The 27,227-nt window shown below is 37.0% G+C and overlaps 1 protein-coding gene across 2 annotated transcripts in view; it reads right to left on the bottom strand.

The window, feature by feature from the left end:
* LOC122809459 (sterol 26-hydroxylase, mitochondrial-like) overlaps nucleotides 1-27,227 on the bottom strand; it is a 564,348-nt gene that overhangs the window by 266,520 nt on the left and 270,601 nt on the right. Inside the window, exon 4 of one of the 2 annotated variants that reach the window (XM_044080981.1) lies at nucleotides 15,679-15,876. The exons of the other annotated variant lie outside the window; for it this stretch is intronic. Within the exon in view, the coding sequence (XP_043936916.1) occupies nucleotides 15,679-15,876 (198 nt within the window). The remainder of the gene's footprint in view (nucleotides 1-15,678; nucleotides 15,877-27,227) is intronic. 2 annotated transcript variants of the gene reach the window in all.

Below are 27,227 nucleotides of genomic sequence, written 5' to 3'. Positions count from 1 at the left end.
TCTCTTACTGTGCTCTAATGTCCAATAATACAGCTTAAGCAAAAAGATATGTGCTCTCTTATCTAGAGCTGTAGTAAACAATTGTAGCATATTGTCTGACACAATACAATACCCACAGAACACAACTACACTCATACCTCTCAACCTGGAAACATCAAAAATCTGGACAAGGCCCATGAAAAATAGGTACAAATCTGTACGCTGATTAACATCAAATTTGCATACATAATTACGTAACCCACCCACTCCAATGGAATTGTGGGATACCTACTTTCAAACGCAAACTGAAGAACAGACAACCAAAATATGGCACTAGGGTCCCCCTGCAGCCATTCCAGGGTCCCATTACCTGTCTATTTCACCTCATTTACCATAAACACTAATGTGTACATACTGCTTTACTTCTACAATGATTATTTGGATTTTATTTTTACATTTTATAGTACAACGCACAAACACTAAGACATCTGCTAAAAAGCTATACTGTCTCACAATGGAAATAGACTTGGCATTAAAACATCTCTGCCATTGAAACTCACATTCATTGAAACAGCATTGAAACCCACACACCACATCCAAAGAAAATGCATCTGACCAGTGGTAGATAAAGATTACTTTTGGGCCGTTTTCAAATCATTGGCCCCTTGCACACAAAACAAGAAACATACATGTAAGTCTGAAATTCAAATGCCTGTCATTATTTAGTGAATTCAATCCTTCAGTGATTTGCCACAATCCTGAAAACCACAGATTTTATGAGGAACAGATCAACAATATGAGGCTTTAATTCAGAAGTGGAGATTAGGGACTTTAGGCTCTTTTTACCCTATACCCAAGGTACAGGGTTTGAGGCTGAGTTCCTCTAGCTTAGATTGGGGGGCATTTTCTCACACACACACACACACACACACACACACACACACACACACACACACACACACACACACACACACACACACACACACACACACTCTCTCTCTCTTCAGCCGAAATAATAAATAGTTTCCTACCTAACCTGACTTCTTCCCGAATGCTGCAGCTAATGAATAAAGAGCCAGAATCCACTCCTTCCAAAGCTGGTGGTGTTTCCTTTCCTACCCGACTTGTTCCTGAATGCTACAGCTATTGAATAAAGAGCCAAAATCCACTCCTTCCAGAGCCAGCAGATAGAGCGAGCTGTTAGCACAACTACTGTTGTTGATGCAGCTGTTGAAGTTGAACTCGTTTGAATAACTAGCATAACTACAGTTGATGCAGCTGTTGAATAACTAACGCTAAAGCGCTCATTTGAATCCCACTCCTTCCAAAGCTGGCAGAGAGAGCGAGCTGTTAGCATAACTACTGTGTTGATATAGCTGTTGAACTCGTTTGAATAACTAGCGCTAAAGCACTCATTTGAATTACCCGCTAACCGCTCGCACTCGCAGATCACAGGGAAAGCCGGAAATGTGCCCTTGGAGCCCTTGAGCTCAATTCCAACAGGCAGATAGCTCTGATGTAGCTGACATCATCATGCACGTGATGACGTCAGCTCAAAATAAAAAAAAACGGAGAGAAAATTAAAAATAAAAAAGCACTAAAGCTGGGAAAAGTCGGAAATGGAGGGGTGCCACTCGAGAATCGTGGCACCCCAGTAGTTGGACCCCAAAACTCGGTAAAAACCGAGTTATTCAGTATGGTTGGGAGGTATGACTATACTTTGTAACCTAGCTTGCTGGAGTGCAATGTAATTCTTCTTGAAGAAATTAATTCTGACAGTTGCACTTTACTATTCCATTATCTTAACAGTTCTCCTTTTAATTATTTTTTTAACTTATGAATTAGCATTTTATTTGCTCAGGAAAAGATATCAAAGATCTAAGTCACAGCCACATCAGGTAACCATCTCATTATCCTCATCCTCAGATTAGCACTGAGTAGTAACTCACAAGTGCATCTACTAGCTTGAATGTTTAAACTCCGTCTATGCATTATATATGTGTGTACATGCACCCATGCATCCATGCACATATACTCTATGATTCTTGTTCTTTTTCTTTCAAGGCTTGCACATAGCAAAATCAGAATTATAAATGCTATAACCAAGTGCATTTCAAAATATTTTCTTCCCCAGCATGAAACTAGATTGATTAGCCATGCCCATGGTGAGCTATAAGATACTTTGGCATGTAAAAAAACACAACTTGCTAAGGTGTACCCAGATAATTTTTTTAATTTCAATTCACTACCTAGAATGATTGTGGAGTATCTGTACCACAAACTTTCTCAATTGTCCCTTTCCTGTGAGAATAAATACATCTCTCATTTACCTCTGTTAACTTTAGAAATAGTGTCTGTTTAACTTTATGTCAAAAAGGTCAGAATTTAAACTCCATGAATTCTGTTGCTTGCAAAAGCCATTTGTATTCACCCTATATATGGTTTTATTTTTTCTACTGCTCTCGCTGCATTTCCACACACCAACTTAGAACTTACATTTTCCTTCAATTGTCATGACTTGCAGGAAAATCACGTCTTCTGAGACTGTTATTTACCCAAACAAATGTTGTAATGCCCTGCATGTGTTTTTCCCCATTCCTTATGGTCACGATCAGTAAATAATCTACACATTTAGAGCCTGATTTATCATATTTTGGATCTCATTAAGCAATCTTCACTATTTGTTTACAAATAGGTTAATAAACATGTCACTTTGCACGTTGATGTCTGAATAGTCTCAGCTGTGATGTAGTACTGCAAGGGCCGGATTAAGGTGGGTGCTATTGATGCTGCAGCATTAGGCCCATTCCTGAAATAGGCCCAGATGAAAACGGACGAGAATTTTCCGGAAGCTGAACAGTTTTCCTTTGCTATATTAACCTCAAAATAATTCTTACAATGAAATTCGGAGTCCGACTTTCGGGCGCTTATACACAGCCTTACTTATTATACAGTTAGTATTATTCTTTGCACTGTAACGTAACTATAATGTTGCTGTGTTTATTGTTAACTGAAGATTTCAAGTTAATGCTATCACTTTTATGTTAAACAGTTTACTTTGTGATATCTTTTGTACTGTTTCACGCATGCTTGGTATGGCGTATCAACTCAGTGGATGGGATAAAGCGAAAAAGAAAAGGAAAGAAGCAGCAGAACAAGAACAGTTTTTGGCGAAAATTCCAAGATTAAGTTCATACTTCAGAGTACGAGCATCTTCGTCTTAATCGTCTGCATCAGGTACGATTGTGAGTTCGAGTGCTCCTGAAGACCAGGCCAAGCAAGATGAACCTGTAGAGGCAAGACAGAATAAAGAGCAGGAAAGTTCAGCGGAGAGAGAAGAGGTGAAAGGAGACGCTATCGCTGAAGCACTAGCACCGACGCTGGAGGCTTTCACCAATGATTTGGGACAGTGGAGTGAAATCGACACTGACACTCGAAAATATTGGGCCAAGAAAGGTCCAAAAGACTGCCAACACACTGAATCGAAGTTTGAAGATAGTGCCAAACGATACCCAGGTGAGCCGTTCCAATGTCGATGCACAAAGACCTTCTTCATGCATACACATCCGTTCAATGGTGAAAAATCCTGTAGACAATGGTTGTGCTACTCGCCTTCGACAGGGAAGGTGTTCTGCTTTGCATGCAAGTTGTTCGGCGGCAGTGCTGCTCAAGCGACCAAGTTCATTTCTGGCGGTTTTGACACCTGGAGTGCAAGCAAATCCAGAATAAAAATGCATGAAAGCAGCGATGGTCATCGCGAGGCTATGTTGTCCTTTGCGAGCTGATAGACAGAGACTGGTCATATTGACTACCTAGCCGCCAAACAGGTCGAGGAAGAGCGGTGTTACTGGCGCCAGATTCTGAAGCAGCTCGTTGAAGTTCTGATATTCCTAGCTGAGTGTGGTCTTGCTATAAGGGGCGTGGATGAGATCATAGGTTCTGCAAATAATGGTAACTACCTTGGCATCATTGAGCTGTTGGCAGAGTATGATACTCTGCTGGCTAGCCATATTAGAAAGTATGCGAACTGCGGGAAAGGTCACGTTCCTATTTGTCATCCACAATTTGCGAGGAATTGGTGAAGCTCATGGAACAAATGGTACAGGACACCATCCTGAAAGAAGCCAAGGAGGCGAAGTATTTCTCTGTCACGATTGACTCAACACTTGACATATCATGTCTCGACCAGCTAATGATTGTTATCCGGTACGTTCTGCCATCGGGCCCAATTGAACGGTTCTTGATATTCATGCCTATGATGATGAGACACATGGCAGAGCAGATGGCTAGCATACTTCTGAACTTTCTGAAGGAAAAAGGCTTGGATATTGCTAACTGCAGAGGTCAGTCGTATGACAATGCGTCAAACATGTCAGGATGGTACAATGGTGTTCAGGCAATTGTGAAGCGAGAATGTAAATATGCTGCTTTTATTCCATGCTGCACCCACAGCCTAAACCTGGTAGGAGATCAGGCTGTTGAAAGCTGCGGTGGCTGTACCAGGTGTTTTGATTTTGTCAATGGACTATATGTATTCCTGTCTGACTCAACATATCGCTGGCAGCGACTAAAGAATTGCTGCACACTGACACTCAAGGGTTTGCCTGGAACCCGATGGGATGAACATGCACATGCTGTCAAAGCGCTGGTAGAAGGGTGGAAGAGCATACAGGAAGTCCTGGATGAGCTTGCGGCAGATAATGAGCAGAAGGCAGATACAAGAAATCAGGCCAAGGGATTTTCGCGCAGGATGGACGAACTTGAGACAGCAGTCATGGCGACTGCCTGGAACGATATCCTTGGCTGTCTCAACAGTATGAGCATTAGCCTCCAAGATCCTACAGTCAGCCTGAATATGGCAACACAGTTCAGTTTGCATGGGACAGATTTGACATGTATGAGCAGATGGCGACCGAAAAGGTTCAACATGGTGAATACAAGGCTGAGCAGCATCAAGGCTGCAAGTGAAAGCAAATGCCTGATGAAGGAGTTGCAAACAAAGCAGATCTCAGCCCAAGGGAAACGTTCAAAACTCAGACGTATCTGGTCATGATCGATAGTCTGTTAGGTGAACTGGAAAAGCGGATGAAGATGTATGACGATATTTGTTAAACACATTGACAAGTCTTATTATTATTCATGCTCAATAAAGGCCGGCTGGTTACATCGCAAGTAATTAAGGCTTCTTGGTCGGTCTGAGTGCACATGTACGGTAAGTGTCGAATGCACATGCACCAATGCAGAGAAAAAATAGGCCCTTTTTGAGCTGCATCATCAGGTCCAATTTGGTCTTAATCCGGCCTTGACTGCAAACATATGTTTAAATATATACACATACCATGCATATTGTGAAAACTATCTGATAATTTAAAAATATCATCCTGAACATTAAAATAACTATTTCTTATTGATAGAATTTTAACAAAATCTTCAACTACTGATACCTTTATCTTCAAGAGAAGAAAGCCATAAAATCTGCTTTAATAAGTGAGTCAGTCCTTAGGTCAACATTGCAACAAAATAAAACTATTACTGCTAAATGTGCCTCATGCCTTTTAAGTAACCATCCCCCTGATGTACAGACATAAAAATATAATTCACACCGCATCTAACCTTGTCTGGTGTATAATATTTCATTTGACAAGTAGTCTTAATACTTTTGTCTTATATATTTTCCATTATTTCCTCTAATTTAATTCTCAATATTCTGTAACTGGATTAACTTTGTTCCCCTTCATCCTTAATCTTCTTTCGACTGCTCCCGTTAGGGGTCGCCACAGCAGATCAACTGTTTCCATTTCTTTCTGTCCTCTGCATCTTGCTCTGTCACACCAACCACCTGCATGTCCTCTCTCACCACATCCATAAACCTTATCTTAGGCCTTTCTCTTTTCATGTTACCTGGCAGCTTCATCCTTAGCATCTTTTTCCCAATATACTCTGCATCCCTCCTCAGCACATGTCCAAACCAATGTAATCTTGCCTCTCTGGCTATGTCTTCATCCCTTCCAACCTGAGCTGACCCTCTAATATACTTATTCCTAATCCTGTCCATCCTCATCACACCCAGTGCAAATCCTAACATCTTCAACTCTGCAACGTCAAGCTCTGACTCCTGCCTTTTTGTCAATGCCACTGTCTCCAACCCATATGACACAGCTGGTCTCACTACCCTCTTGTAGATCTTCCCTTTCACTCTTACTGGTACTGGTCTGTCACAAATCACTCCTGACACTCTTCTCCACCCAGTCCATCCTGCCTGTACTCTCTTCTTCACCTCTCTTCCACACTCACCATTACTCTGAACTGTTGATCCCAAGTATTTAAACTCATCCACCTTCGCCACCTCTACTCCCTGCATCCTCTCCACTCCTCTATCCTCCCTCTCATTCACACACATATATTATATAAAACAAGAAGCTTCCGACTCTCCACGTTAACAAAATCTTACTTTTTATTCATAAAAACAGACAATGTAGCTACAGATATAAGCCATCAGGACAATTTGGTATGAAAATATACAATTTATAAGGAGGCTCAGCCAATAAACTTATTGTCAAGACATTTAAAATATTAACTTATTATTTAATCAAAACTTTTTTAATATTTAGGAAAGAGACTCGAAACTCATTTTTAAAAATATAAAACAAACATGAACAGACATAAATGTTACCTACTTCTAAACACATTCAAATATTACAAAACAACTGATTTATATACAACTGTTTTATAATGTGTTTAGAATAGGTAACATTTGTTCCAATGAAACTTTTGAATTTTGAATGTTTTTGAGGTGCTATGGTTCAGTTGGTTTTAACTTTTATGTCTGTTCATGTTTGTTTTATATTTTTAAAAAAAAGAGTTTTTAAAAAGAGTCTTCCTTTAAATGCCTAAATGCTTAAATGACTTCTTGATTAAATAATAAGTTAATTGTTTAACTTAAGACAATTGCTTATTGGCTGAGCCTCCTTATAAATTTGTAGCTATTTTTCATACCAAATTGTCTGATGAAGCGTGGCATAAAGCGCTTACCGTTTGTCTGTTTTTATGAATAAAAAGTAAGATTTTGTTAACGTGGAGAGTCGGAAGCTTCTTGTTTTATATTTATCTTTGGATTTTAACTACTGACTCCTTGGCAGCTAGAGATCCGTTCCTGTTTTTTATTCACACACATATATTCTGTCTTAGTCCTGCTGACCTTCATTCCTCTTCTCTCTAGAGCATATCTCCACATCTCCAGGGTCTCCTCCACCTGTTTCCTACTCTCACTACAGATCTCAATGTCATCTGCAAAACATCATAGTCCACGGGGACTCCTATCTGATCTCGTCTGTCAACTTGTCCATCACCATTGCAAATAAGATGGTCTTATAATAATAATAATAATGTCTGTACATGATTTCTGTCTCAATGCTGCTATCATCATTAACAGTAACAGACTAAAAACAAACCGGCTATCAGGTGGAGCTGGATCCAAGAACAATGCCACAAACTTGAAGAAAATGCAGAACATTAGCGAAAAAAAACACTTTATTGTCGCTTTCGTCCCAACAGGAACTTCTTCAGAACAATGAATAAGACCCAGTATACATCAATGGACTTGAATACTACAAGCACACACCCTCATTAATTACACAACACACCTAAGATAATTATTAACTTTGTCATAATGTTACCATAAAATCAATACATAAAAACAATACATATAAAATGGTTTACTATCAAATGGTTGAAAGACCAATAGATGCAGTTCACATAGTTGAACATCATAAATGGGAAAATCATTTAGTCGACTGTCATAATCTCCCAGTCAGACTGTCGAATGTACAATGCAATTCAACCAACTGAATTCGATCATTTGATAGTCCTCACCGAAAGCCCAAATCGCCAAAAAATGCAGTACACCACATTACATTTCATCCGAACATAGTAGTGGCAGTGTATATGCCCTTTACCCCACTGTAGTGTGATCCTGCAGTTAGAATATATAGTTAAGGAGGTGTGGGGGGCACAGCCCCCCACCTAGCTTAGACCCATACTGACCATTTTCTGTTAATCAGGTATGCAAGTAGTGTATAATTACACTGGGTTTGGCTTGGTGGAGGTTTGGATTCGAAAACAAAATGTTGAAAATGGTCAAAAATGTTGAAAGATTGTGATTTTCGACCATGTGAATGCTCTACTGTTCTGATCTTCGACAATAACATTCTACATTATGATAGCTTTATGTTCTGACTTTCGACTATTTGAGAGTAAACCATATACAATACTACCTGAACCAATAAATAACTAAATAAGTATATTTAAATATTGTCCCCATTCACCTTAAAACATAATTATACATGTTTGTAAATTTTCAACCTTCTACTTTTATATTGGTAGTATCATTTATACCTGCCTGTTTATCAACCCTCAACCTTATCTGTCAAGCAGTTTCCCTTTGTTCAACTTGATCCTTATAGCAACCACCTCTTAAGTTTTTTGGTAGCTGTTCTAAAATAGAGAATAAAAACTTTTTATAGTCTCTGCAACTAAGTGTATGTCTATATGGTTTCATTTCATAATCTCAAATTACTTGAAAGCTTGAAATTCAGTAACCCGAGACTGTGAAGTCGAACCATTCACAACACTGAGACCACAATCCCGAATCACAAAATCATGAACATACAAACACCATACACCACTTAACATATATACCATTCCACCCCCAGCACACAAACCACACAGCCCTACACTACATATAAGCAGGGGGGCACCCCTCCCTACTTATATATGCCAACTCCGAGGTCGCACATAACATAAAAAAAAAACCTCACACCACGCCATCCTCCACTCACTTGCACACAAATACACATCACACATACACAAACATCAACAAATCCAACACTCACACTTACACCTCCCTACCCTTACTCACACACACACAACGTACAAAAACACACACAAACACTCACTTACCTGCCATTTCAGGCACCATAACACTACATGCAATGTACCGGGAATGCATAAGCACAGATTTGAGATATTCAAATTCGCTCTTATGCACTTTCGGCATTCTGGTTTTCAGCTTCATGGTCTCGGGTTACTGAATTTCAAGCTTTCAGTAATTTGAGATTATGAAGTGAAATCATATATATATATATATATATATATATATATATATATATATATATATATATGTGTGTGTGTATATATATATATATATATATATATGTATTGTTTTTTATGATAACATTATGACAGAGTTAATAATTATGTTAGGTGTGTTGTCTAATTAATGAGGGTATGTGCTTGCAGTACTTAAGTCCATTGATGTATACTGGGTCTTATTCATCTTTCTGAAAAAGTTTCTTTTGGGATGAAAGCAACAATAAAGAGTTTTTTTGCTGTTTGTCATTTTCTTCAAGTTTGTGGCATTGTTCTTGGATCCAGCTCCATCTGATAGTGGGTTTGTTTTTAGTCTGTTGCTATGTGCCTATCCATCCTGTGGGAATCTTTGTTTTTGGTCGGTTTGTTGGTTTCCTGTGATGGCTGCTGAGAGCGAAGATCCTCTTTTGGATGTGACCATTCATCCTATACCTATTTCTAAAGAAAATGATGTATTGGGCATCTTGATCCATTCCATGAATAATATGCAAATACACTGAATGGACCTATAAAAGCTAACCATACTAAAATGAGAGGACATTCCAGGCTCTTATCTTCCTCTGTGAGTTCAGAGCAGGATATGGGGGAAGTAACAGTCATTGACACAAGAGGACTATTGTTGAAAAAGAACCAATGTCTAGCAGCATTTTTAGGGACATTCATGCTGTATTGGACTGTGAACAGGATCCTTTTGTCACTATGGATGATAACTTGAAAACCTGGACTGGCTGGCTAAAAACTTTGGATATAGAAAAAAAAGCCAAGTTTCTGATAACTAATTTGGAAAAATGTTTGAGAAAATAGAGGTCCCTCATGGTTGAGACCAAGTATTTTGAAAGGTGTATATGTTTAAAGGTGGTCCCTAAAGGGCTGCATTTTTTAAGTGGCCTTATGGGGTGCTATCTATAGACTTATTCTTTGAGGAGGTTGTGTTGTGTCTTTTTTTTATCAAGTCTGGATTGGCTTTCCTGGAATTGCTAGTTGGTAGGAACAAAGCCAGAATTACTGAGTTATGGGAGGAAATTCTCAGGTTATAGGATTCCTTGCAAAAACTGTTATCCAGTGTACCAGGTCTGAAAAAAGAGTATTCAGAAATGTTGGCTAACATCGAGGACTTTGAAAAAAGTCTGGTACAAAGGAAGTTCAAGAAATTACAATGGGACTTTGCTGCTTATAGTTCTAATAGTGCTTATTCACATTTTGTGGAAGTGAAAAATAGTCACAGACCCTTTAATTCTTCTAATCGGGGCAATGGTTACTATGGCAATCATTCCACCAATCAGACAGCTTATAGGAGAGGCCGAGTTGATGTAAGAGATGTCCAAATGCTTGTTGGCCTCAACGAAAGTGAAATAAGGCATGGTGGTGACATGGTTTCCTTAGAAGGGATGAAACAAATGTCTGATAAGAGTGCTGTGGATGTGGGGGGGGGTCTAGAAATGTTTCTGGTGGGCTTGTGTCCCCTTTAGAGGGCTGTTTTTTGAGCAAACAGGCCCGGAAGGAAGAAAATGAAGCAGGCTCACAGAAAGGCTTGGTGAGAATGAGGAGGAAGTAAAAAACAATTCCTGTTTGTGTGCTTCATCTGGAATTACTGGTAAAATATTTAATTTGTCCAAATATTGTTTTAATGCCACACAGCTTTTTGTTTTATCTTTGGGTTTAAATTTTATTCTTGTAGATGGATGGACTTGAGCAGGACACTAACAGACTTGAAGCTGCATTGCCGTAAATTAAATCTTGCCTATGCATTTGATGAGGTTTCTATGAAAAAAAGTATTTTCTATAAACCTACTGTTTATAATCCAGCATTGGTTAATAGATTGAGAGTTTTTGAAATTAATTGTGAGGATGATATTAGGAAATTGGCACATGAGAAACTCTATAAAGCATTCTATAATTTAACTTCTAACCACCGTTCTGCCCTTGAAGAGTTAAAACAGCTCACACATTTAAGATTTATGAAAGCAGACAAGGAAGGGGGGCTTGTTATCATGGAGAAGAATTTGTATGTTAAAGCCATTGAAAAAATGTTGGGCAATAAGGATGAATATTCTGTTGTTAATGCTTCTAGGATGTCGGCTTATTATAGAAGCATTTGGGATGAACTGCATGAGTTATTGATGGCGGGTTATATTTCCCTGAATATGTATGAATTTATGAAAGTTGAACACCCTTTATTAGGGGTCCTATTTGGGATCCCTACGATACATAAAGATCCCCTTTCACACCTGTGGTATCTTTACCAAATTGTGTGAGTGAAGGGATTTTGCTGGTTCTTGATTTTTTATTGAATCTCATAGTACAGAAAATGGAATTTTATATCAAGGACTCTTGGACTTTTTTAAATAACCTCAGGGTTTTCAGTTGTGAATATGAATTTGATTGTAAGAGAAATATTATGTTTACAGTTATTTGTTCCCTACTCATCTGTATACCTCATGATGCAGGTATTGAATTAGTCAAGCAATTTTTATGTAATTTTACCTCCTTTTCTGATAGTGATGTGCATGTTTACAATGTACTTTTAGGACTTTTGTTGTTTAATAATTATTTTATGTTTAATAAATTAATTTATAAACAACTGAGGGCAGTGACCATGGGGTCTGTTGTAGCCCCAGCTTATGCAAATTTGGTACTTGAATGGTGGGAGCAGAAAGTATTGAACCCTGCCATGGCTAAATATCACGTTAAATTTGTATTGAAACCTGCCATGGCTTAATATCACGTTAAATTTGTATTGAAACCTGCCATGGCTAAATATCACGTTAAATTTGTATTGAAACCCGCCATGGCTAAATATCACGTTAAATTTGTATTGAAACCTGCCATGGCTAAATATCACTTTAAATTTGTATTGAAACCTGCCATGGCTAAATATCACGTTAAATTTGTATTGAAACCTGCCATGGCTAAATATCACGTTAAATTTGTATTGAAACCTGCCATGGCTAAATATCACGTTAAATTTGTATTAAAACCTGCCATGGATAAATATCACGTTAAATTTGTATTGAAACCTGCCATGGCTAAATATCACGTTAAATTTGTATTGAAACCTGCCATGGCTAAATATCACGTTAAAGTTTATGTTCGGTCTGTAGATGACTTGTTTTTTGTTATGGAAGGGGCACAGAAACAAGCCTATGATTTTATTGACAATTTGAATAAACAGACAGAATTCCTGAATTTTATTATAGGAGATATAGCTCTACAAGTTAATTTCTTAGATATTACAGTTGAGTGGGATATTTGTATTGGTGAATTGAGTAGCAAGATTTTTAGAAAAAGTACATTTGTCAACAGCTACTTACATTATGGAAGTAATCATCCATTGGACATGAAAAATAACATCCCTAAGGGCCAATTGATTCGTGCCTCTAGAATGATATCAGAGGACTCAGAATTTGAAAATGAAGTAAGGTTTATAGTTAGTATATTTATAGAAAAAGGGTATAAAATGGATATGTTACTCAAGCTAGCTGATGAAATTAGAAGTCATACATACCCGGATTTTCCACCTATTTTGAAATTTGGTTTAGTGATAAAAGAACGTGGATGGGGTAGAAGTCTGGAAAGTAGTGTCAATAATGACATTTTTTTGTTGTTTGGATATGTCAGTTGACAGATCTAATAAAATGTTTTTTATTGGGAAAAGCTGAAATATACTTAAAGGTAATTCAGATTTATTTAAGGTCATAGGGGACAAACCAAAGTTAGTCTTCAAAAACACTTTTAATTTAAAAACGTGTCTATACAGAGACAACTTTGAAAATGTTAACTCTAACATCAGCATGAGGCCGAAAGGAACGTATAAATGCATTTTTTTGTGCTGCATGTAGGTTTATTCTTGAAGGCCCTTATATAGAAATATCACATTTAGACAGAACCTTACCTTTTAAGAGGGTTTATAATTGCAAAACACAAGGAATAGTTTATATCGCCATTTGTTCATCTTGTGGGGAATTTTATATAGGAATGTCTACTAAGTGTTTAAATCAAAGAATTAAGGAATATTTGTATGTCATTAGGGTTAAAAATAACAATGTGTTATGTAGACATACACTTAGTTGTAGAGATTATAAAAAGTTTTTATTCTCTATTTTAGAAAAGGTACCAAAAAACTTGAGAAGTGGTTGCTATAAGGATCAAGTTGAACAAAGGGAAACTGCTTGACAGATAAGGTTGGGGGCTGATAAACAGCCAGGTATAAATGATACTACCAATATAAAAGTTGAAGGTTGAACATTTACAAACATGTATAATTATGTTTTAAGGTGAATGGGGACAATATTTAAATATATTTATTTAGTTATTTATTGGTTCAAGTAGTATTTTATATGTATTGTTTTTATATGCTGGTTTTTATGGTAACATTATGACAGAGTTAATAATTATCTTAGGTGTGTTGTCTAATTAATGAGGGTGTGTGCTTGTAGTATTTAAGTCCATTGATGTATACTGGGTCTTATTCATTGTTCTGAAGAAGTTCATGTTGGGAAGAAAGCAACAATAAAGATTTTTTTCACTAATTTACGGCATTTTCTTCAAGTTTGTGGCATTGTTCTTGGATCCAGATCCACCTGATAGTGAGTTTGTTTTTAGTCTGTTGTTGCTGTGCCACTCCATCCTGTGGGAATCTTTGCTTCTGAACAGTAACAGGCTGTTTAAAATAATACTTTCTGAGCACACTTCTGTTACATTTCCTGCAGCTGAAGTCCCCTTCTCATACTCAAAACATTTAGTTTAGTCATTCAGACACTCATCAAATACATAATGCTCCTCTCATGTGTCCCTCCATGGCTCTCTCTCTTTCTGTCTCTCCTGTCACCAACCCTTTGGCCTATTCACAGGAAACAGTAGGAGAAGCTTCCCGGTGTCCTGGCCAAATTTCTAGTAGTTAGTATGATACTACCTCTGGTATCCCCTTAAAGGGGGCTGTTAGCCTGGAACTAACCCAATCAACAAAGCATAATAAATAATATAATTGATAAGCAAAGAAAGGAAGGAGCACAAAACTATGGCTGGCAGGTAAATGTTTACTGAGTAAACATGCAGCAATTCTCTGAATTTTGTTACAAAGGCAGCAGCCTTAGAGGAATGTTGGATGGATGTAAAAAGTTTCAACTCACCTACAGACTGCTTACTGTAACTGTTGTATAAGCAGAGTTGATAAATGTGGGTTCCAGAATGCCAAATACTTTAAGCATAAAAGCAGCATGCCTACAGGAGGCTGGAATTGTGCCATTTGTAGAGGAAGTTACTTATAACCAAGTCCCAGTCCAAGAATGGTGATCTTCTCAAAAATCAGATTTTGTAAATCCTGAGTATTTCTTTCTTCATTAATACATTGAAGTTATTCAGTAAAGGGGTTGCTGCAGTTGCAATAGAGAGCAACAGCTGGTTTAAACTTTATACACTATACAGGTTGGAAGGTGACCTTTGCTACCTGATCAAGTACGGTCTCTTCCTCAAGGTTTTGCTCATTCTCATACAGGCATTATAATATACATTGTGGTTGGAATACCCTATTTTATTCTGTTACTAATGAGGTAGGTACTGAGAATAATATTTAGATGTGCATGGTTCAGTTTTCAACTTGTAATCCACTGAGGGCCATTTCCATGAAGGAAACCAGCCAAAATAGCGTTCAGCCAAAAAATGACGTACCCAAACTCAAATGTTTACATGGAGTTAAAGTTTCCCACAGAAAGTACCGGTACCCCATTTCTACTAAAACTAACTCTGGTCACCATATCTTATGGAAGAGTACAACTGCATTAGATGAAGAAATGCCATTGAGCATTATCCTGGCCAGTTCCCAGAGACAGCACTGTGCTAAGGTGTTCAACTACATATTTAAATGTTTCTGTAAGAGTGCATTAAAAGACAAGGGAGTTGCAAAGGCTAATAATTACATAATCGGAATTAATTTAATCTGTTATATTTTTAATGTACACTACACTCCTGGCAGTTATTCATATATATAATATTATTACTGGCATTTTATCACAGGGGGATAAAACTTTGAACTGCTAATTAGGTTAGCCTACAGTCTTTGGTTTGATTCTCAGTCTGCACTTGCAAATTGTGTGACTGTAATTAATTTTACTTAAAAGGGAATTGCCCATGGGTCATCCCTAAAAAGGGCACTAGTACCTATTGTTGTTACACAGATAAATGATTAACAAAAATGAAGCATAGCACTTCAGTATGTTAATAATACAGACACCAAAATATGTAGCTTATATATATATATATATATATATATATATATATATATATATGTGTGTGTGTGTGTGTGTGTGTGTGTGTGTGTGTGTGTATATGTATATGTATATATATATATATATATATATATATATATATATATATATATATATATATATATATATATATGTGTGTGTGTGTGTGTGTGTATATATATATATATATGTGTATATATATATATATATATATATATATATATGTGTATATATATATATATCTATATATATATCTATATATATAAAACTTTTGATAAAAATTGTAAAATTCCCCAAGCTGTTAACTCACCATATTGAAACATGGTGTCCCAGCCCTTCATGTATCGATCCCAGAACGGAAAGATTCGCCGAGTCCATTTGGGCAAGATTGTTGCAAATACAGAGTTATACAGCATGTAGCCAATGGAATTGATGAAATCTTGTGTCTCTGATGGGATCACCTTTTCCAGACAGCCCATTCGAGTTTCAAATAAAACGCAGCAAATTCCTGATATGAAAATAAACTGAAATTTAGTGACTATGGCAGATAGGTATGATGTACAGATATGGATTTTTGTGAATTGTTACATTTACAACAGAACAGAGAAAGAGATATGTTCCTTACATGTAGCTTGATACTATACTCCTTGTCACTTTTTAAAGGTGTTGGTAGTCATATACAGTACCAAGTGATATCCCCTGCAGATTACTGCTCTATAAACACACCCTTTCATGACCACTTGATTTTTTTCCAATCATGCAAAAATAAACTCTTACTGTGAATACCGTTCTCCCAAGTAGAGAAGGAAAGATCATGCATGTGAAAAAAAGTACAAGAAGCTCCTTTCCATCTCCTCTGTGGGAACATCTGGAAGAATCATTAGAATGGTATTCAATACGAAACGTGGTTCAAAGCTCATGCAAGGTGTTTTCCTTCTTTCCTTATCTGCAAGTATCCTGTATTCTTACTCTAGCTACCCTGTAACACTAAAAATGCCCATCCACCTGACAATCTATTTCTGGGAACTACACCAGAGAGATTAATTTCAGATGGCACACAGCAGAAGACTGAGCAAAAGATGTGTCAAACTTTTCCTATGATTCACTTCTAGTTACATGCATTCTGTGAATTGTAACTATAAATAGTAATTTCTTTGTTACTGGCTTGTGCATTTGTCAAATGATCACATGAACATGGTCCTTTAGGTTTCTGAAGTTAGCACAAATGGCAATCTGATTATAGAGGGGTCTGAAGATAGAGTGAAAAAAACTTCATTTTATATATAATATATAAATTTACTATGTACGTATGTGTATATATATATATATATATATATATATATATATATATATATATATATATATATATATATATATATATATATATATATCTTTTTCTTTTTTTTTTTTAAAGCTCACTCTGAATATAATGTAATGTCTCTATTGCCCTTACTCCATCAAGATCAAGCCAACTATAATAGTCTCTGTATATAATAGATGTGTAGTGGGGTCTACTTAAATACAAAACTCACCCAAATAACGACAACACACAACTCCTACCTGCACCCTAACCCTAACTCACTTACCTGACCACTTCCTACCTCACCACTGTGCACACTTCGGTCGGTCGCGCGACATTACACCCTTATCGGTCTTTTCCACTGTCGTGTAATCACCCTGTCCCTGTCGGTCATCTGGCGTCGGTCTCGGTGGCGTCGAGAATCGGGGCGTTTAGGTGGGTTCTAGAGGTTGAAACGTGTAGTGCATGGAGTGAGGTGATTACACTTTCATAGTTGTAAAAAGACAAATCAGTTAAGCTCTAGTGTGGCACAAAACCTGACCTTAACAAATACTAAGCCCCCCCCTACTTAAGTTGTTAAGATCAGATTTTGGGCTAGGCAGGAAATCTGCCAGTACTGGCCATTAAATGACAGTGTCAGAATAAAGCATTTGTTTCTGCCTGCTGTCTGTACCAATATTGTGTCCCTGACTTCCTACTATAAATTTAGAAAGTTACTAAAATAATAGGATGTGTGCTCACCAGCATTTCCTAAAGGATACAAATCCTGAAACTTAAATGTATGCCTTTAATTTATTAATGCAATCCTCAGTAATTTGTTCAAAAAACACTGAAATTTATGAGGAACAGACTAAACCTATGACGCAAAAATCTGGACATTCTGCAAAAATCTGTACAGTTGAGAGGCTTTGGAAGGTAAGTCTAAACATAGGGAACTGTGTTTCACTGCCTTTCAGCCAGTGCTCGCTAAGTGCTTTATGACTTTGGAACCCAGTAAAACACTTATCATTTTTACTTCATGTAACTAGTAGTACATGGAGCATAAAAAGCTCCATACACTACAAAGAATTATGATCTTGAGGTGACTTTCTCGGCATCAGTGTCTCAAAAAAACATAAGAAGTCGTTAGAATTGATGACAAGCTCATACCCTCTCTATATATTGCATTTTGTGATTCACTCTGTATATAAGTGTGTCTTCCCCGTGGTGAAACTGAAAAAGATCCAATGAGAAAAGTGCCCTACCCCCATTAGCATTCAAAATAAAATAAACGCATTTGCTTCTCATTGTCATTAAGGGATCAGATATACCCATCATCCTTGTGCATGACTGTTTTTTTTTTTTTAATCACGCACTCTTCTGGACCATAAAGTAGGAGCTGAACTAATTCATGTTTCCAAACATTGTAGAAATAATACTAAAATCCACAAAAAAAATGAACCCAGACAAAAAGAAAAATGGCTAACATGAAAAAAAAAACATAAATAAGCCTTTTCCTATTGGGGGAATACAACCCAGTGACCATTACCTAAGTATTCTAATTCCATGGTTGCACAGCCATGTAGAAAGGGCAAACATGCTGAGTGAATTGAAAAATACTGTAAGCACAGTGTTACAAAAGACAGTGACACACAAGTCATTGAAATATGTAAGTACTTATACCACTAAAGCCTTATAATAAATTAAAGATAGCATGGAGATCTACAGAAGGCTAAACCAACTCCAAATCAAAGTATCTGCACAAACATCCTACACCCAGCTTGCCATTTAGGCCCAACACCCAATTACTTTGTAAAGCCAGTCTGTAGTAACTCACCTACTCTTTACACATCTCTATTTATATCAAAACCTCCATCATGCTGCTAGCTCACAAAGCTATACTATTTGTTATACAGAGCTCAAATCTGTAACCCTAGGAATTTTTTATGTTCTCTGAAAATCTGCAATATACTACAATGTGTAGGTGTATTTCTGTATTTTTATAACTGCAACATCTATTTGCCTGCTGTAATTCAACTGAATTGGCACTAAATGCTATGATAGGAATAATCTCAGTAGAAAAGCATGCTCCTAAGCAGAACATTTACTAGAACTTTTTATGTGGGGGCCGTCGAGGATCCTAAGCGAGTCCTGTGGGGCAAGCTGAGGTGTGTTTGCTTTAAGCCTACCCAAAATTACTGCCCTCTCTCCTGACAGCCTCCTTGGGTCATGCAATAGGCAGTCTGCATAGAAATCTCCTCAAACATTTTTTAACAAAATAAACCTGCATAATAATCAGCATAACACTCATGAAGCATCTGTCTGTCCTGTGGAAGACAAGTGCATTTTCAGTTGTGAACCAACAGGCACACAGTCTTTTAACAGATCAGAACTTATGGTCAAACCACGGTCTTAGTTTTTTGTTGAGACAATGTACAGATACAGTGGGACTAACTGATCTACAGCATTAATGACTGCTTGATTGTAGGTAGAAACTAGTTCTTCTTGATTGTCAGCATTACTACCTATAAGAAAGCAGTCAAGTAGGGAAGCAAGGGCTTCTTCTGTTAAAGTTGTTAAATTCCAATACATGACTAGCAAAGGATCAGAGAACCTACCAGAAGAAAACTTTAAAGTGAAAGTTGGTCATGTTTTGGTCTGACTAAAAGACTGGTTCTACCATAAGATGTCCACAGCCAGATGATATATCATGTTATGTGACTGCTCTTTACTCTAGCCAAAAAGAGGTAACTCCTACGAAAAATCTGACCAATCATAAAAGACCAGAAACTCTTAGAGTCAATGATGTGCTGACATCTGAAATATTGTAATTATTAAAAAAAGCCTATTTTAAAATAAGCCTATCTGGGTGTTCCAACAATGAGGTGATAAAGGAATCTGTGATCTCTTAGAGAATGGTCCTCACATCATTAGGTAGATAGCACATGAAGAAAAAACATTTTCTCTGCCTCAAGGGGATATTCAAATGAGTTTCTACTTCTGCTGGGCATCTTGACCACTTCCAATGTAGCTCTACAAATCAAAGGATCTGCCCATGCACAAAGGGGGCCCAACTACAGACATTTAGAATTACAGGACTATCAGCCAAACTAGCTTAATTTTCAAGGCCATGGAATGTATTATCTCTGACCTTAAACCTTGAAATTAAAAATCATGTACAACTGGACCAATAGCAGTCTGGTTTTGTCAAGGGCAGATCATGTCTACTTAACTTGCTGAAATTCTTTGGGAAGGTTACAGAGGCAGTGGATAGTGGCCACTTAGTCCACACAAAATATCTAGATCTGGCCAAGGCCTTTGACAGTGTCCCCCCATGCTGACATTGTAAGCAAGCTAAAAGAACTGAAGGTAGACCCTTCATGGTAAGATGAACTGCATGTTGGATGATGGACAGAACTCACATAGTTAAGGTGCCAAGTGTCACTTAAGAAAGTAAACAGTGGAGTACCATGAGACTTAGTACCAAGCGCTCTCCTTATATATATAGATATATATATATATATATATATATATATATATATATATATATATATATATATATATATACATATATATATATATATATTTATGAGCTTCATGACACAAACTCTGACATATATAGATAGGTTCATAGATTAGTACTAAGCTAACTGCCCTTGTGAGCCATTTTAAGTCTAGTCAATTATCCATTGTGAGACTCAAACCCTGCACCTTGTGTTTGTAAGGCAAACACTTTAACCATTAGGCCACTCTCCCAACCCATGGCTAAACAAAAACAGCTGATGGCTGCAAACTTGGGTGTCACCATCCATTCTGCCACTGGTACAGAAGCGCTTCAGTAAAAAGTAGTTCTTACAAACCAATGATGAGCTCAAACTAAATGCAAAGACATTGAGAAATACCCTCATTTCCAACATACAGCATGATCAGTGTTACTAATGCATACAACAATATTAACCAGGGATTTTGGCATCTGGATTAATAATGTCATCACCTTTGACAGCTACATTGCAATGGTAGTTAAGAAATCCTTCTTTATCACAACTAGCTTTCAGTGATACGTACCTCATCTAGGTCAAAGGATGTTCCTGCTCCTTATTACTCTGTTCTAATCAAAAAATTGGGTTAATGCCCCTTTTAGCATGTACCCAGCTAGACACATCATGCAGCTATAAAAGACCCAAATATTTACTAAGAAAAATGTTATTAAAGTAAAACCCTTAGCTGCCAAGACAGATCACAAGTCCTTTCCTTACAATCTGTCTCTTTTAGGCTCCTCTTTGGGGATATATGGCTGGCATTCAATGTCATCAACTGCCTCTTCCTAATGGAGCTCTTATAACTTTATAGGACAAATAACTACAGAAACACCTGAAACAAAGATCTGAACTGCTACCACAATATAAATAAATCAAGCTGGAGGGATAGGCTTGCCTAATTTACCTTGAGATTTAGTAAAGATCCAAGTAGTACAACAGAATAATATGGAATCAAAGCATATAACAAGGCATTTTAAGTTTTCATCTTCGTGCATGATTAGTTTGTTTAGGTCACTGATGTATAGGGAGCTTATACCTGTCTGGTTTTGTGTAGCAATTGCCTGTATGTGTGTATTTCTCCGTGTGTGTGTGTGTGTGTGTGTGTGTGTGTGTGTGTGTGTGTGTGTGTGTGTGTGTGTGTGTGTGTGTGTGTGTGTGTGTCTGCCTCTGGGACAGTGTTTGTATGTATGAGTCTGGGTGCATCTCTGTGTGTTCACATGTCTAGATGCATCTCAGTGTGTCTGTGTATCTTTGTATGTATGTGTATACCCCTGTGTGTTTGATTGTGTGCCTGTCTGTCAAGTTGCTTACAGAACTTGTTAACATTCTGTAGGTACTTATCACATGGTCTTATGGACCTGAACATCACTAGGATATCTATATACAGAATGGTGGAAAGGTCTGGCATTTCTTTTGGGACATGTATTAATCTCCATTGCAGACAGACTGCCCATATTTACTGGTTTGAGCATTCTTTACATTAACTATTACATATATTCCTGGCAAATAGTTTTGAAACCACCAAAGAGGGGTCACCACCAAATTTAATGGTCTTTAACTGGTTTAGGAGAGGGATCCCCTCTAAAACCCAAATTCCAAACACCTGACATGCTACAATGCCAAAAACTAATTCCAGACACACACAAAGAAAAAAAATAGACTAAACATGTTTTGAAGCGGCCAGGCATCCCCACCCCCTATTCCCTCATGGGGGTGTCCCCCATCCCCCAGGAGTTTTATATACTAACTCAATGGTTCCAAAAACCTGAAGGGAAGAATCCCCCCCCCCCCAAGAAAGGAATCATTGCCAGTGTACACTTAAAAATTGTACTAACCATGATTTCCTATGGGAAAACAGTGATCAGTGTTCTGATCCTTGGCTTCTTGTGCCTCAGGTACTTCATATTTAAGGAAAGTAACTTGGTGATGTGCAGAGAAGCCTAAGAAGTGTGTTTTTTGTGGAACTGAAGGCCCACTTCAGACCTATGAGCAATGGTCGTGTTATTAGTCTACTGTCCAGTGCATTAATTACTATGTTGGTATAAGCATATAATCACCTGAGAATTTATGCAATGTAATCATTTAGTATTTAATACTAGTCTGAGCAAATTGTTTGACTGCTAAGGTATTACTGAAACTGAGAGGAGACCATAACAATAATAATAATAATAATAATAATAATAATAATAATAATAATAATAATAATGGACTTCCAAGATAGCTGCACACTGAGTAACAGCTTATTTCTAGCTCTTCCAGTGTGCAAACAGAAACTCAGCAGCGAAGGACAGTAGACTTGTGATTATGGGTAGATTTCAGTAACTGGACAGTAAGTGTACTGCCTGGATGCCAAGAATAAAGAAATACAGAAGCCCTGGAAAAAATCAGTTATAAAAAGTGAGGAAGAAACAGTGACTGGGGAGGATTCTGCAACTGTTCAGCAAAAAGGAATGCAACCTTCAGACATGACTTCCAGTAACCTACAGAAAGATACAAGACAGCTGCATACAGACCTGGTTAAAACAAACAAAACACTGATGGTGTATATCAACACAAATAACAAAAGGCTGGAAAAAATGGAAAAAGCTTTACATATATATTCAGATGGGATGATAAAGCTGCAAAACTTAGAGGTCAAAATAAAGAAAAGGCTGGCTGAGTATGAGACTGCTCAGGAAGAGATGTTTCAAAAAATAATAGAATTTGAGGACAGAGCACATAAGGAAAACCTGAGATTTTCAGCTATATCAGATAAGCTGGAAGAAACAGACTGAATTAATTTTATGAAAGCACAAATAAGCAACTGGACTGGTATTCCACAGCAGTTCTTAGTTGAAAGGGTACATCATGTGTGTGCTCCAAATTTGTCTATAAGAAAGCAACCTATACCTTTATCAGTAAAGATGCAATCTTACCAGCACAAAGAGATGATTCTGACAAAATTGTGGCAGAAGGACAAAGTATTAAAAGCGGGAGATAGCAGAGTTTTTGCAGAGAATGATTATTCATTGTACACCAGACAGAAGAGGAGCAAATTTATTCCACTATTTAGGGAATGTTGAGATGCAGGTGTGAGATTCATACTGTCGTACCCAGCTATCTTCAGGGTACTCTTCCCTGAAGGGCCAAAATCATTTTTGATGAAGTAAATGCTTAGGAGGAAATACAAAAGTTTGTCCAACAAAAAGTAAGATATGAAACAAAAGGAGATTCTGCTTCTTGTTTTTCTGGTAATGAAGACCACAGACTGTACCTGTGAAACCTTTTCAAGCTTTTCAATGGAAAATTTTGGAGAGAAGGAAGGGAGCACAAGAGTTGACTAGAAGAATCAAGAGTATGTTGAAAATGAAGCAGAGACATGATTTTGGAGATGAATAGTAATAAAACCAGTAACTCAATATGGGATTGCAATGCAATAATTATATTTGGAAAATATGACAGAACAAGAAAATCTGGAAATATTGGACTTTTTCAGAGTTTGTTGGACTTGTGTGGGACTCTAAAGTATATGCCCTACTTCATGTCATTAATGTACGGAAAAGTGTTTTGGGGGGCAAGCCAAGAGAGGAAGTTAACTGTAAGTAAATATTTTTTTCTTAAATAGTATCAGTTTTGTGGCATGTGGTTTTCTTTACATGCTATAAAGTAAAGTTTTTTTTCAGTTATTTTTAAATTTAATGGGGATTATAAACAGTTGCTTCTGTTCTTTTTTTTTTCTCCCTTCTCTCGCTCTTCTTCTTCAGTTTTAAAAAATGTAGGCATTGCAATGTATAAAAAAGCCTGGATAAAAAGCATGATAAAAGAAAAATGATTGTGCTTTTTCTCATTCTTGCATGGAGAAATGACTGGATTAAAGACCCAAGATTGATTTATTAACAAGTTTTAAGAGAGCGCAAGTAAATGAAAAAGAACATTGAATATTATGAGGCTTTTTTCTAGCAAATATATGTAAGCTCAGTAAAAATTCTGCAGCTGGTCTTCATGAGTATGGCGAAGAACAATTGGCTGGAGGAAAAAAGAGAAATTGGCTAAAAGATAATGTTTTCTGAAAGCATTCCAGGGCTTTGTCAAAGTAGTTAATGTTCTGTGAAAATATTCAGGGGTTTTCCCAGCTGGGGGAGTTATAAAGATAATACAAAACCAGTCAGCATATAGTAGAATCACAGGGTACACTATGTGTCTTAGTATGGATGACCTTTCATTTAGGTTAACTCAAATCTATGAGTGTGGCTGTCAGTTTGGGACTTTTGTTCCTATTAGGAGAATAAAACTTCAATATTTGAAGATGTACATAGTTTTGTGTGTTAGTATTAAGTTGATATGTTTTAGGGGGATGTTGGGGCATGTTTTTTTTTTTTGATGGCTTTCAATAAAACAAAAAGTTTTATATGATGTGACATATGCTCAAATGTATATGACAAGAAACAACTGCATAAAAGTTCAACCTGCCAAACACTGTATGCATGTAACACAAAAACTGGAACTAGACATTTAACAAAAAATATGTTATACATAAAAGGTGGGAATAATAAGTTTTTAATATAATGATGCTTTCTTTAATGTCTTTAAATGTAAATGGCTTCACAGATAAAAACAAGAAAGAGTAGTGAACTATATTAAAAATGTAGAGTACAAATAGTTATTTTACAGGAGATATGCTTAGAAAGAACTGAACATGTGAATTTGATAAAGGTTTTCAGGATGGTTATTCAGCGAAATACCTTGGACAAAGGAAAACATGAGTACTTACATTAATTGCAAGAAGAGCTCCAACAGTGGTAGAAAAAGATAAAAAATATAACAATGGCAGATTTGTAGTGCTAAGGGCCTACTGGCAAAGGAGGAGGATTACACTGGTATGTATTTACATTCCACCTAAAACTGCTGTAATGGAGCTTGAGAAAATTATGGAAGAAATAATCAGTTTTCAGTAATTATAGGTGGGGACTGGAACTTGATTTGCAGCAGTGAAGATGTGTCTGTGGGCCCAGAAAGGAAAATAAATCAAACGGCAGAAGATTTTTGAAGAAATTTATGAAAATATTTAGCATGGAAGATGTGAATTCAGTAAATGGAGTTTGGAGTGAATTTACATATTATTCCCTAAGATATAAAAAATGGGCTAGGCTAGATAGAATTTACATTTCACAGGTTAAGAAGGGACTGACAAATGTGAAAGTATCACAGACTAGGGGGAATCTCACAGAACAAGAAGAGGATCAACTGCAGAATGCTAGGCAGAAATTAAGGATTACCTCAACATCAGATTACAGGCAATGGCAGCCAGCACACAAAAACATTGACTCTGGTATTCGGGCTGACCAAGTGCTACCACAGCAGGAATAACCCACCGGTGATGACTGCAACAGTGAAACATGAAGAACATCAAGAAGAGGATCAACTGCAGAATGCTAGGCAGAAATTAAGGATTACCTCGATAATATGCACAAGCTTAGAAAGATTGCTGTTAAACAACAGTTTTTTGATAATAACACTAGAGCACAAAACCTTTTAGCACAGGCAACAGAAAGTAGAGAGGGCTGTTGCCAAACTTAGGAAGAAATATGAAAATCAAGAAAAGATACAAATAGAAATGTTTGTGGAAGAATTAAATATGCAATGTTAGGGGTCGATGAGGCTCAATTACTAACAGTTAAGATAGGAGGAGATGAGATAAAAATTGTGATGTCTAACCAATCAATAGGAAAGTCCACAGGAATACATGATATTACTGTGGAAGAGGGAAAATAATGATAAAGATCTGGAAGGTTTTGCTTAACAATATCTTAAGAGGAGTAGACGTACCATCCTGGAAGAAAGCAATGGTATCTGTAATACCTAAAGAGAGTAAATATTCATTAGATGCAGCTTCATACAGGCCCATTTCAATACTAAACCATGATTATAAAGTGTGCATGTCTTTAATGGCTAAACAAATAGCAAAAGTACTGCCAAAACTGATAGATATGGATCAATGATGTTTTGTGGATGGGAGACAAACATTTGACAACATTAACAGAACACTGATGATCCAGAGGGAAGAAGAATGAAAGAAAATACCATTGTTGCTGGTGGGTCTCAATGCAGAGAAAGCATTTGACAGAATAAGCTGGGACTTTATGAGCAGGGCAATGGAAGCATTTGCATTTCCTAAAAATTATAAGGTTGGTTAGGAGAATTAATGAGGGATCGGAGGTGAAAATTAAAGTGGGTGGGGTCCTCTCTGATAATTTCTGCTTGAACAGGGGAACCAGGCAGGGGTGTCCTCTTTCCCCTTTATTATTTGCATTATATTTAGAATCACTGGCAAAGAAAATAAGGGGCTCAGAAATTCAAGGATATGATTGGTATGGTAGTCAAGAAAAGCTGGCTTTATTTGTAGATGATATTATTTTGTACCTGACAAAACCAGAAAAAGACATTACAGTGTTGTGGAATGTTGTGAGACAGTTTCAGATTTTTAATCTTTCAGATATTTAATTAATGAAGCTAAAACAAAGGCAATAGTGGTAACTTATGTACTCACACATGAACTGGTTCAGGAATACCCATATTTACTGTGACATGATAGAATGAAATATTTAGGAGTATGCATTAAAAACTATTCTAGTGTGGCAGCTAAGGATATGTGGGAAGAGACTAAACAAAGATAATACAAAAACTGAGAAAATGGAAGCTTTGTTATATGGATATAGCTAGTAAGATACAAGCAGTTAAAATGTTTTTAGTCCCTTTAGCCTTATACACAGGTCAGGCATATTTTTATCAACCAGAGAAGTTGTGGGTGGCAATTAATAAAGAGCTGAAGGACTTTATCTGGGAGGGGAAGACAGCCAAGAGTGGGATAAACTAATTCTTCCAGTAGAACACGGCAGATTGAAATTAACCAATTTGAAGGGGTATTTCAATTCACAAAGAAACAATGGGAGGATATATGTATGTCTCCCAAATATGCTACAAAATCTAGAAGATTTAGGATTTTTGCCTGGAAATGTTTACATAGATATTTTTATACCCCACGTAGATTCCAGAGAATATTTC

This window comes from Protopterus annectens, chromosome 8.part0, assembly GCF_019279795.1.
Source record: "Protopterus annectens isolate FY-2018-M chromosome 8.part0, PAN1.0, whole genome shotgun sequence".
NCBI classification, from domain to species: domain Eukaryota; kingdom Metazoa; phylum Chordata; order Ceratodontiformes; family Protopteridae; genus Protopterus; species Protopterus annectens.
This window is presented reverse-complemented; position numbering and strand designations above follow the sequence as displayed.